The sequence below is a fragment of the Dreissena polymorpha genome, chromosome 9 (genome assembly GCF_020536995.1).
Source record: "Dreissena polymorpha isolate Duluth1 chromosome 9, UMN_Dpol_1.0, whole genome shotgun sequence".
Lineage (NCBI taxonomy): Eukaryota > Metazoa > Mollusca > Bivalvia > Myida > Dreissenidae > Dreissena > Dreissena polymorpha.
The window spans coordinates 18,687,634-18,699,262 of record NC_068363.1 but is presented as its reverse complement, the minus strand read 5'-3'; the positions used below and the strand labels follow the sequence as shown (position 1 = coordinate 18,699,262).

At 34.7% G+C, this 11,629-nt stretch overlaps 1 protein-coding gene across 1 annotated transcript; it reads right to left on the bottom strand.

Annotated features, from left to right (window-relative positions):
• Positions 1-4,384: 4,384 nt before the first annotated feature.
• Positions 4,385-6,388, bottom strand: LOC127845893 (salivary glue protein Sgs-3-like). Its single transcript, XM_052377070.1, has 4 exons — positions 6,093-6,388; positions 5,567-5,698; positions 4,820-5,417; positions 4,385-4,517 (listed from the first exon to the last, which is right to left on the bottom strand). Exons 1-4 carry the CDS (start codon positions 6,235-6,237, stop codon positions 4,385-4,387), a joined length of 1,008 nt encoding a protein of 335 aa, XP_052233030.1. The 5' UTR covers positions 6,238-6,388.
• Between the last annotated feature and the right edge of the window lie 5,241 nt (positions 6,389-11,629).

Sequence of the window (11,629 nt, the reverse complement as noted above, 5' to 3'; positions counted from 1 at the left end):
TTTTCTCATTATGCCCCACCCCCCCCCCCCCTTTTGAAGGGGGTATATTGTTTTGCTCAAGTCGGTCCGTCCGTCCACCAGATGGTTTCCGGATGATAACTCAAGAGCGCTTATGCCAAGGATCATGAAACTTCATAGGTACATTGATCATGACTCGCAGATGATTCCTATTGATTTTTAGGTCAAAGGTCAAGGTCACGATGACCCGAAATAGTAAAATGGTTTCCGGATGATAACTCAAGAACACTTATGCCTAGGATCATGAAACTTCATAGATAAATTGATCATGACTCGCAGATGACCCCTATTGTTTTCAGGTCACTAGGTCAAAGCTCAAGGTCACGGTGACCCAAAGCAGAAAAATGGTTTCCGAATGATAACTCAAGAACGCTTAGGCCTAGGATCATGAAACTTCATAGCTACATTGATCATGACTCGCAGATAACCCCTATTGATTTTCAGGTCACTAGGTCAAAGGTTAAGGTCACGGTGACCCAAAATAGTAAAATGGTTTCCAGATGATAACTCTAGAACGCTTATGCCTTGGATCATGAAACTTCATAGGTGCATTGATCATGACTCGAAGATGACCCCTATTGATTTTCAGGTCACTAGGTCAAAGGTCAAGGTCGGGGTGACCTGAAATAGTAAAATTGTTTCTGGATGATTACTCAAGAACGTTTATGCCTAGGATCATGAAACTTCATAGGTACAATGATCATGACTCGCAGATGACCCCTATTGATTTTCAGGTCACTAGGTCAAAGGTCAAGGTCACGGTGACCTGAAATAGTAAAATGGTTTCTGGATGATAACTCAAGAACGCTTATGCCTAGGTTCATGAAACTTCATAGGTATATTGATCATGACTCGCAGATGACCCCTATTGATCATCAGGTCACTAGGTCAAAGGTCAAGGTCACAGTGCCAAATAACGTATTCACACAATGGCTGTCAAGGTCACGGTGACTCAACTTAGAAAAATGGTTTCTGGATGATAACTCAAGAATGCTTACGCCTAGGATCATGAAACTTCATAGGTATATTGATCATGACTCGCAGATGAAATAATGATGTAACTTGACCAGGATGTTTGTCTGGACAATATCTAGGTCAAGTTTGACATTTGGCAAAGATTGAATGAACCGACTCCTCTCAGGTGAGCGAACTAGGGCCATCTTGGCCCTCTTGTTTTCCTTTTCCTGAATATAAACAGTAAATGTGACATAAAAGAGAAAGAGAAAAACAATACACTGACAATGTGAAAGAACAATACTGTACATTCATACGAGTATATTTGAATATAAAATATAATAATATAGTAATTCCGATAATAAGTGATTCATCAACATGATCATATGTTTTGCTCAAAACGCTTATAATGCAAGTCATAAATGTAGAAAAAGATCATTTTTTAATATGAAAACATATTTCAACAGAAAGTAAGATTCTCCAAAGTATGTAACTTTCAGAAGTCATTTACAGAAAGTCCGATTCTCAAAAGAATGTAACTTTCAGAAGTCATTTACAGAAAGTCCGATTCTCCAAAGTATGTAACTTTCAAAAATCATTTACAGAAAGTAAGATTCTCTAAAGTATGTAATTTTCAGAAGTCATTTACAGAAAGTAAGATTCTCCAAAGTATGTAACTTTCAGAAGTCATTTACCGAAAGTAAGAATCTCCAAAGTATGTAACTTTCAGAAGTCATTTACCGCCAGTAAGAATCTCCAAAGTATGTAACTTTCAGAGGTCATTTACCGAAAGTAAGATTCTCCAAAGAATGTAACTTTCAGAAGTCATTTACCAAAAGTAAAAATCTCCAAAGTATGTAACTATCAGAAGTCATTTACCGAAAGTAAGATTCTCCAAAGAATGTAACTTTCAGAAGTCATTTACAGAAAATACTCTTGTCATGGCACATCAAGTGATCAATTATAATACAATATGATAACTAAGGTAGTACAAACATCAATATTAACAATGAAAACGTGAATATATGCATGCTATAATATAATACAAAACTTGAGTGTAATAGGCGTACAAAAACAGTATAAATATGACAGTATGCATGTTATCAAATAATTTAGCTATCATTCGTTTTCATTGAATACAATGTGATTTGTAGTGTAATTTAAATTGTTTTCTGATTTAACAATTCGAAGGTATGTCTTGAGTTATGTTATTTTATTTCAAAAGTGTCAAAAAGAAAAATATGAAAGCCTATCTCACAAAAAAGCCACACATCACAAACTATTAAAATAAAAGTTCTATATTTTGATGTTAAAACATCTAATATGCGATCATGTTATATTTTCTTGTTATATAAACTGATAGAAAGGGACACTGCTTATTGGATAGTTGAACTAAGCATAAATCTGGACATCACTATAATAGATCAACTTGAATAACCTTACTATAATGTAAAATATTATTGTATAAATACAGGTAGAAGCAGTGTATACAATGTTATATAAACATGAAACTATTGACTGAAAACCCTTTACAATATTTGCAATATGCGCTTCACAGAGTATTTACATTTATTGACATAAATACACCACATGTGTGTGTGCACATAAATACACCAACTGTCTGTATGCGCATAAATACACAAACTGTTTGTGTGCACATAAATACACCAATTGTCTGTATGCACATAAATACACAAACAGTTTGTGTGCACATAAATACACCAACTGCTTGTGTGCACATAAATACACCAACTGCTTGTGTGCACATAAATACACCCAACTGCTTGTGTGCACATAAATACACCAACTGTCTGTATGCACATAAATACACAAACTGTTAGTGTGCACAAAATACACTGACTGTCTTCGTGGACATACATATACAACAGTCTTTTTGAAGGTAAACATACAACTTTATTTGTGTACATCAATATACCAGTGTCTTTGTGTATGCAAACTTACAAATGTCTTTGGGTACATAAAATATACATCTGTCTCTGAGTACATACATATAAAGCTGTATTTGTGTACCTAAATATACAATTGGCTTTGTGAACATAAATAAACAACTAAATATTTTGAGCATTCGTGTACATAAATATACAATGGAATTCTTTCATCATTTTTGTACATACATATAGAAATTTTTTGTGCATATAAATATACAACTGAATACTTGGAGCATCTGAGTTCATATATGAACAAATGCCGGAGCTTCATAATATGTGAGATTTGTATATTGCATTTAATGAAATCAAAGAGTACTTTCGGTATATAATATCATCAACTGGCCATGGTCCAAAGAAATTCGATACAATCTAAGCGTTGTACATTTGTCTATCGGACTCGAGTCCAAATCTTGCTTTATAATCTAAGTCAAACTTTCTTTCAAAAATCAGGTATCAAGAATGCTAAACAACAAATGGATCCGGTAAGAATTCAGTAAGAACGGGCGTACGGACAAATTGAAGCGTCCCCGAAATCTTCACCAAAGACACCAAGTACTTGGTCTACTAAAGTCGCGGGCTCGAGAACGATGTCGAAGTATTTGAGTAGAATCGAATTTTTAATGAATATGTTGACACTAAAGATCACTGTGTCTAAATAAGTTTTTCAATAATGAGTTATAACTTGGCTCGGCACAGTTTGAGTTTCTTTTAAAATGTCATTAAACATACGAGCTCCGATTCGCTTCGCTGTCGTAGTCACTCTGCATGTCCGCCAATCCACCTGCGAGCTTTATGTGCGTCAGAGTCTCCAGTCAGGAATATTAACGTTGTTTTTGTGTGATATATATCGCTAGTTTGTAGTCTATGCACTCATGTAAAATATATACTTGCGTTTTTATTTGATGCAGTTAGAGTAGAACTTGGTAATTAACTTTGACTGAATGAAGTTCTCGGACCAAAGTATCTGTATTATATCGATTTCTCAATGACATATATAAGGAAATTCCTCCCCACTTGTAAAAAATACAGACAAATAATTTGCAGTTGTTAAAGAAAATATCTTTAACTTGTGAAGAAAAAATATTCTACAAATGCATTATATTGTAAAGGGTCTAGTCGCAAGCTTGTAATTTTTGTCCACAAGCAGAGAATGTATTTTAATAAACCTTATTCATATAATGAATCACAGCTACCCCGGTATACAGTTGTTCAGTGAAGCAATTGTCTATTTTTATTTTACGCAAGTGTCGGATGGCACATTTTAATTAGATGCATCTTTAATATCAACATTTTTTTTTCATGTAAAAATATTATATTTGATATAACTTTTGAAATGTTAACTGCATTACGTATATGTAAATAAGATGGCACACGTCTCACTTCATAGCAAAATTTTATACTGTAACTGATATGCCTAAATGTCAAGTGATGATCCTATCACCGAAAACAGAACAGTCAAGCTTTTAGAGGAAACACGTTTTTACCTCGAAGCTACTTTGATCACTTTGATATTCATCGGAAGCGAGATTGGTTCTCGAATCTTGCCATTCCCTGTAGTTGTTTCGCCATATCTGCCATCTCACTTTGCACCTCAACCTATCAAAAAGATTTGATATAAGAATTAAATTACAAATCTGAAATAATTAATTTTGAAATTTGAAGACTGTATTCCCCACACAACCATTTTAACGACGTGAAGGAAATAAGAGCTGTTGTATCACAAAATGTTGAATGTTCTAGTATAACGTATTGATGATAAAATAATTACATTTTATTTCACTTTAGTACATACGCGTCTAAGTTGACAATAGTCTGTGCATTGATATGCAATTCTCGAAAACGTACATTTTCTTAATTTCTTGCATTTTAATAAATGAACATAAATGCTCATGACATACCATGTGTAGACAGTGCGAACAAAGACAGCAATTGCGATGATCCCGAGGGCGCTACCGACAGCAGCTCCAATGAACTGAGCCTTAGGAGAAGAATGTTCTGGTATGTTGTTCTCCAATTCGTCTGCTTTGTTTGACTTTTCCAAGCCGATTGTTGATTTAGAAATGGTTAACACTGTTTCAGTATTCGATGTGGTATGTCTAGAAGTTGTTGCAGTTGTCGGTTGAACATCGGTAGGTTCAGAAGATGTTGTAGTGTTAGGGCGTTCAGTAGCAGGCCCAGTTGTTGTAGGAAGTATGGTTGTAGGTCTACTAGTTGACGAAGTTGTCGGTGGAACAGTTGTTCGTTTAGTAGTTGTCGGTGGTATTGTGGTAGGTCTAGTAGTCGACGTAGTTTTCAGTGGAACAGTTGTAGGTCTAGTAGTTATCGGTGGTACAGTGGTAAGTTGAGTAGTTGTCGGTGGTACAGTGGAAGGTCTAGTAGTTGTCGATGGTACAGTGGTAAGTTGAGTAGTTGTCGATAGTACAGTGGTAGGACTAGAAGTTGTCAGTGGTAGAGTGGTAGTTATCGTAGTTGACGTAGTTGTCACTGCTGTAGTTCCTACAAACATAAAACAGTTCTCATCCATCGAAACGTCAACATTACTATTGAATGTATACTTATTTGTTATATATTAATTATCATTAAATGTTATGGACGTAAATTACGTATTTTAAAAATATTCTGTTATACTGAATACTTTCACACACCACTAGGGCAGGTCTTTCCGTCATAAAGCAGCTGTTCTCCATCCGGGCAACCGCATGTGTAGCCTCCAGGAGTCGGGTGACAGAACGTGCTGCATGCTCCCCGCCCGTTGTTACTACTGCAGCCTGTCTCGACTTTATTTTTTTAACATAAAATCATTTCATGAAAATAATTGATTGTTTAAAATAAATGACATAGTTTGTGTTCAGATATGAAATCTATGACTATTAAAATACTTATTTAGCAAAAAATGATCCTTGTTATATTAAATATGTATAGTATTTATTTTCACTTACTAATCGTATAAATGAATGGGGTTTTAACATAAAAATTAATAGACTCAAAGCTATGTTTAAATTTATCACAAATATAAATTCACGAGAAACACATTTACAAATTCTGATGTCCATAGACAAAGAAAAATAAAGACTACATTACGACAACAACATTCGAGCCTGTAAAAACAATACCTAAATGACAATTTACGAAACAAAACAACAACAAAAGGCAAACGAAATATATAATTACCATTAACAGGCACTAGAAATGAACTATATATCTCAATGGCATCAAGTTTTCCCAACTCTGGATGACTAGCAAAACTCGCAACATCGTTATTGTTGGCCTTATGTAACTTTGTGATGTATCTAAAACGGAACACATGTGCATGCATAGAAGTAAACTATTGAAAGGCACGACTTTTTAGCACTATATGCACAGGTTATGCAATTAGAAATACATGTAAGGCACTCTGTCACTATTTAGCGATGTTTACTTTGGCAATATCTGAACATTTGGCAAATCGTCTGAATAGTACGTTCACCTAAAACGGCTCATCACGGACGCTGTTTTTTAGACAGAACATTAAAGTAATTATTGGATATTAAACGAAAATATAACCGACAGTTTGTTCCAAGCAGAGTAGTAGAGAAAATCTCCAAGAAGTTTAATGTCCATCAGATGGGCATCTGGGTCTTCATGGTACTGAACGCAGGTGTCCACGTCATATCCACAACGGTATATCACGTTCGTTTGGCCGTCAGTGACGTACAGTTTGTTTGCTGTATAGTATATACAACTATGCATATGATGTAGAGCATAGGCTATGATTTCTCTGATAAAATTTATATTGTACAAATCTTGGAATTAGACGAAAATAAACAATCACAATTATAGTATTGTGTAACCAACTTTGGTGTTTGACTAATTGAGCCGCGTTCTGAGAAAACTGGGCTTAATGCATGTGCGTAAAGTGTCGTCCCAGTTTAGCCTGTGCAGTCCGCATAGGCTAATCAGGGACGACACTTTCCGATTTAATGGTATTTTTAGTTTCAAGGAAGTCCCTCCTTACCGAAAATCAAGTTTAGGCGGAAAGTGTCGTCCCTGATTAGCCTGTGCGGACTGCACAGGCAATTTGGGACAACACTTTACGCACATGCATTTTGCCCAGTTTTCTCAGAACACGACACAATTTTGTCAATCTCCACGCAGAGTTGTCGTTCCTTGCTCTCACATACAACTCAGCGAAAGGCCCAGCATGCCATAATGCCCAGAAACTGGGCAAAACCGAACAAACGCATTCAAAGTATATTTGATTTGGATAATTTAGGATAAGAGGCGTAAAATAATGAAATAGGAATTTTAAATGTACGATACATCGTGCAAAAACTTGCGAGTTTTAATGCAACTATTTGGAACTATTGTATTGCCCATTTACGCAGATCGAATCATTCCACGCACTTAACAAATGTAAACAATTGGACATAATTTTTATTGAGTGACGTTAGGCATTGCTTCGACGTATGTATGTATGTAGATTTGTTAACATAAAAAAACAACATCAATTTTATAATAATGAATGAATACTTATATAAGATATTATGGTTTGAGATGGTTTTCTTTAATGCAGTGAATGTAATGTAACCGTTGTGCAAGAGATTTTTTAGTATACTGTAACTTCAATGATTAATGCTTGGAATGATCTTGACATGAATGAGACGCTTTCATAAAAATAGTCCGTTCTGAACCCAGCACAGAGGCATTGTGTACACACACCGGTCTTACTGACAATAACGTAGTGACGTCACCATCTATAGAATGAGCACAGAGGTGAATGTAATGTAACCGTCGTGCAAAAGATTGTAATTTTCTATGGTATGTATCAATCTCCACGCAGAGTTGTCGTTCCTTGCTCTCACATACAATGCTATGCTGGTTCCAGTCAACTCTCTGCGCGGAGTTTGGGTATGTATATGGAATATTCAATAACAATAGGCGGAGTATATTTTTATTTCGTATTTTTATGAAACATTTCCTTATTAATGCACTTGGTTTAGTATTTAGGATATAAATTGAACTAATAAATGATTATATGTTTCAGCGAATTTAAAAAACAAATAAGACTATGATTATTAAATTTTGAGTTATGTTTCAACGAACAAACAAACCAAATCAATTTCCCTTCAATATAAAGAAGTGAAACTCCAGCTGCTGGATCAGTATTTAATTCTTATTATAAACAATTAGTTGGTCCTTTATTTAAGGCAAGTGACCGATTGCCCAAACAGTACAAAACAGCACAATACAAAACAACATAAACACATATAAGAATGAAGCTGGGGTCACCGCCTTGCAACGGTCAATGCAAAGCATTGGGGGTTTAAACCGGTTATAGAGCGCTAAACCCCACACTACTTATTGCATTGTAGCATGTCTAACTACTTCTGTGTTACTTTATGGAGTAAACAGAATATAAATATATACAACATCTTTGGAAAGGAAGTGTCATCATGGTGTTTAATATTTGCAATCATCAAAATCAAGAATTGCTATCATCTTTCCAACATTTAAAATCACTTAAGAATTTTTTTGTATAAGCCTAACGCATTCATTGAAATGGTTGACCGGTATTTGGTGGCATTGAATTTGAAGATTTGTGCAATTGATCACCCCAATTTTGATGCCAAATGCAATCACATTTGAGTGCAACAGCATACAAATATATGTTGACGTTTAACGAATCTTATTTTATGCAGAGATGTAACAATCAAAATATTTCACATTCCAATCAGCATTTGTACCATGAATATGATGCATTTTTTCATAAACAAACATGGCCTTTGATCCGAACTCACCCGCTGTATCAATCGCAATTCCATTTGGCCATCCCAGGTTTCTCTTCAGGACAACACTATTTGTTCCATCCATATTGGCCCGCTTCAAAACGGAGGAGGGTATGCTTTGAATCGTCCAAAATAGATACCTAAGTGTTTTTTGTAATCAAAATCTTGATACTGCATACTTGTGCATGCAATTAAAACAGTATTCTTTGCAATATAAAAAGTCCAATACTATACCGATAAATACAGAAATACAAACAAGCAAACCTTCTCTATTGTTAGAATTGATATTAAACGAATAAAAATAAACACTTCCAATATTTAAAAAGAGGTCATTTATACTCAACGCATATTATTTGACATGACCCACCCCTTCATGGGATCGATAGCTAAACCCTTCGGTGTTGATAGTTCGGATATCAATTTTCTATGCTGACCATCGCGAGATAGAACGGCTATTCCGGTGAAGCCGATGGATGCAGAAGAAATATAGTAAATGTTTCCAGTGCTCATGTCTAGCGTAAGTCTTCCCGGGCGTGAGTTAAAAACTCCTGTGTTTATAAAATATGTGAATTCAAAGCTAATACGATAAAGTCATCCATTGATGCGATGCATAAAATGTGCGCAATTTTACAGGTACTTAAACAATATTAGTTGTGTTAAGCATCTCGACATGTCACTTTACCAATCTCCACGCAGTGTTGACGTTCCATGTTCTCACACACAATCGCTACCATCACAAGAAAATACTTCCAGATCTGGAAGTATGTTATTATGTGTGTTTATGTAGTATAATATGGAAAGTTGTATCATTTTCTTTTATATTTTGAAAATAGTGTATACGTTTAGGTGCATGATAAAAAATATCTAAATTAAAAAAGTTCAAATAAAAACGGAAAAATTATTGTACCACGTGGCTCGGCTATCATCACTTGGTTGGTTATCGGCAGAGATTTTATCCAGCTATGCTGGCTCAAGTCAAATCTCTGCGTGGAGGTTGGTTATGGAGGTATGTACCATAATGGATGTCATGCAAATTATGGAGTGCAATTTCTGATCCTATGCAAACAAGCGGTAAACATTTTCAATATTTCATAAATACGCAAATTAATTCGAAACCCCCTTACGGGTAACGGGACTGAAGAGTTTCAGGTATGGACACAGATATAGATTTCGATCCTCTGACATTTTAAAAGGACGTTAGAAACAACTTAAACAAAAGCAATTAAAGTCAATAAACAAATTGGATAGACAAATCCGTAAAGAAAAGATTACATCGCATGCTGTTAAAACGTTTTTCAGGATTTCGAAAAACTGTATAAACTCGAGTATTGGTGTCAATGTATCAGGTAACGAAATATTCTGTTATCGTGTTATTTTCCGCGAGGTTATATACCATGAATAGAACGGAAAAAAACACAATCAAATTCAAAATCATTTCGATAATCATTAAATTTTTGTAAATTTAAACGTATCTGCTCATTTGAAAGTCATATCTATTTATAGTGAATATTTAATGGAGTCCAATCAAGCCTGACATCTCAACTTCACATTGAAATCTGGCCATGCTTTTTAAATATATCTTTTAAATTTATAGAAAGTACGTTAACCATAACAGTGTGAAGGGCAGTGTGGTTGTGTTGCCAGTTTCAAATTTTAAGAAGGGTTTCGCCTTTAGGCCGGTTTCGCTTGTGACCGGTTTGACATGTCTCTGATTGATGTGGACGGCCATCAAACACTCTGGATCAGCAGACGATTTATTTCATAAATCAATCTCTGGGTTAATGGTCGCCATCTTTCGAACTACTTTCAAAAGTACAACAACAACAATAACAGTAGAAGACAAGTTTAATTGCGAAAAGTTGAAAAATTGAGTACATGTGTCACGGTTGTTGAGTGAAATAGTGTTGTTTTCAACTGTGTATGAAGCATGTGAACTGGTAGTGGAATAACCGAATTGTTGGTGGAAATGGAATTTAGAAATATATCTAATAATTCATCATCGTGTAGAATTATCATCAGCATCATTTCTGTGGAACCTTGCACTATTCAAAATACAAGTGTTTCATAGGGGTTATGGAGGTTTCGGTAAATGACAAGTTCGGTAAATTGATTTATATAGTAAAAGCCGTGGAGGTTTCGGTAAATTGATTTTATAGAGGAGGTATACCTACAACGAGGTGTTAATGACACCTATTATCGGCTTACAATAACATTAGGGGCATTTATTTGCAAACTGTGGATTAATTTTGATGTACATTAATTGAGTTGTTTGGCACTAATTAATTTATCTGTTTAAATGTACGGACTTGATTTTATCAAATTAAAGATGTTTGCAAAGTGTTATTATTAATGATCCAGGCTTGCAACCTATTGATATTCTAACCGATGGAGGTAAATTATATATTAAAAGTTTATCTTTAGGTCATGATCGTTTTGTATTTTATATATGTTTTTTAAACAATTAGTTGATAAAAACCTTAATTAAAGCGTATCAGTTAAAAAATTTTATAATAATGTGGCTCTTACAAGAGGTGGCCTCCACGTGGCAAGAGCTGGGCAACATATTCATTATGTTAGCAAACTACCTCATGTTTATATAATGGTTAAGTTTCGGTGGTTTAAAATACTAAGATCAAATATGTTTGTTTCTTATATAAATAAATTTCTTGCTCCTTTTTCCTACAATCAGGTCAGCACATAAGGTATTATTCTTAAAATAATCTAGATATGTATGTTTAGATCGTGAACATGCTTTAAAGGGATCTTTTCACGCTTTGGTAAATTGACAAAATTGAAAAAAGTTGTTTCAGATTCGCAAATTTTCGTGTTAGTTATGATATTTGTGAGGAAACAGTAATACTGAACATTAACCATGCTCTAATATAGCCATTATATGCATCTTTTGACGATTATAAAACCTAAAAATTATAAAGCGTTGCAACG

What these genes read in the sequence shown, in the direction of transcription:
- LOC127845893 (XM_052377070.1), bottom strand. Translation starts at nt 6,237, where the DNA reads ATGCATGCACATGTGTTCCGTTTTAGATACATCACAAAGTTACATAAG. An exon ending in CGGAAAGACCTGCCCTAGTG is followed by an intron (nt 5,418 to 5,566) that starts GTGTGTGAAAGT and finishes TTATGTTTGTAG; the next exon opens with GAACTACAGCAGTGACAACT. An exon ending in GTTCGCACTGTCTACACATG is followed by an intron (nt 4,518 to 4,819) that starts GTATGTCATGAG and finishes TCTTTTTGATAG; the next exon opens with GTTGAGGTGCAAAGTGAGAT.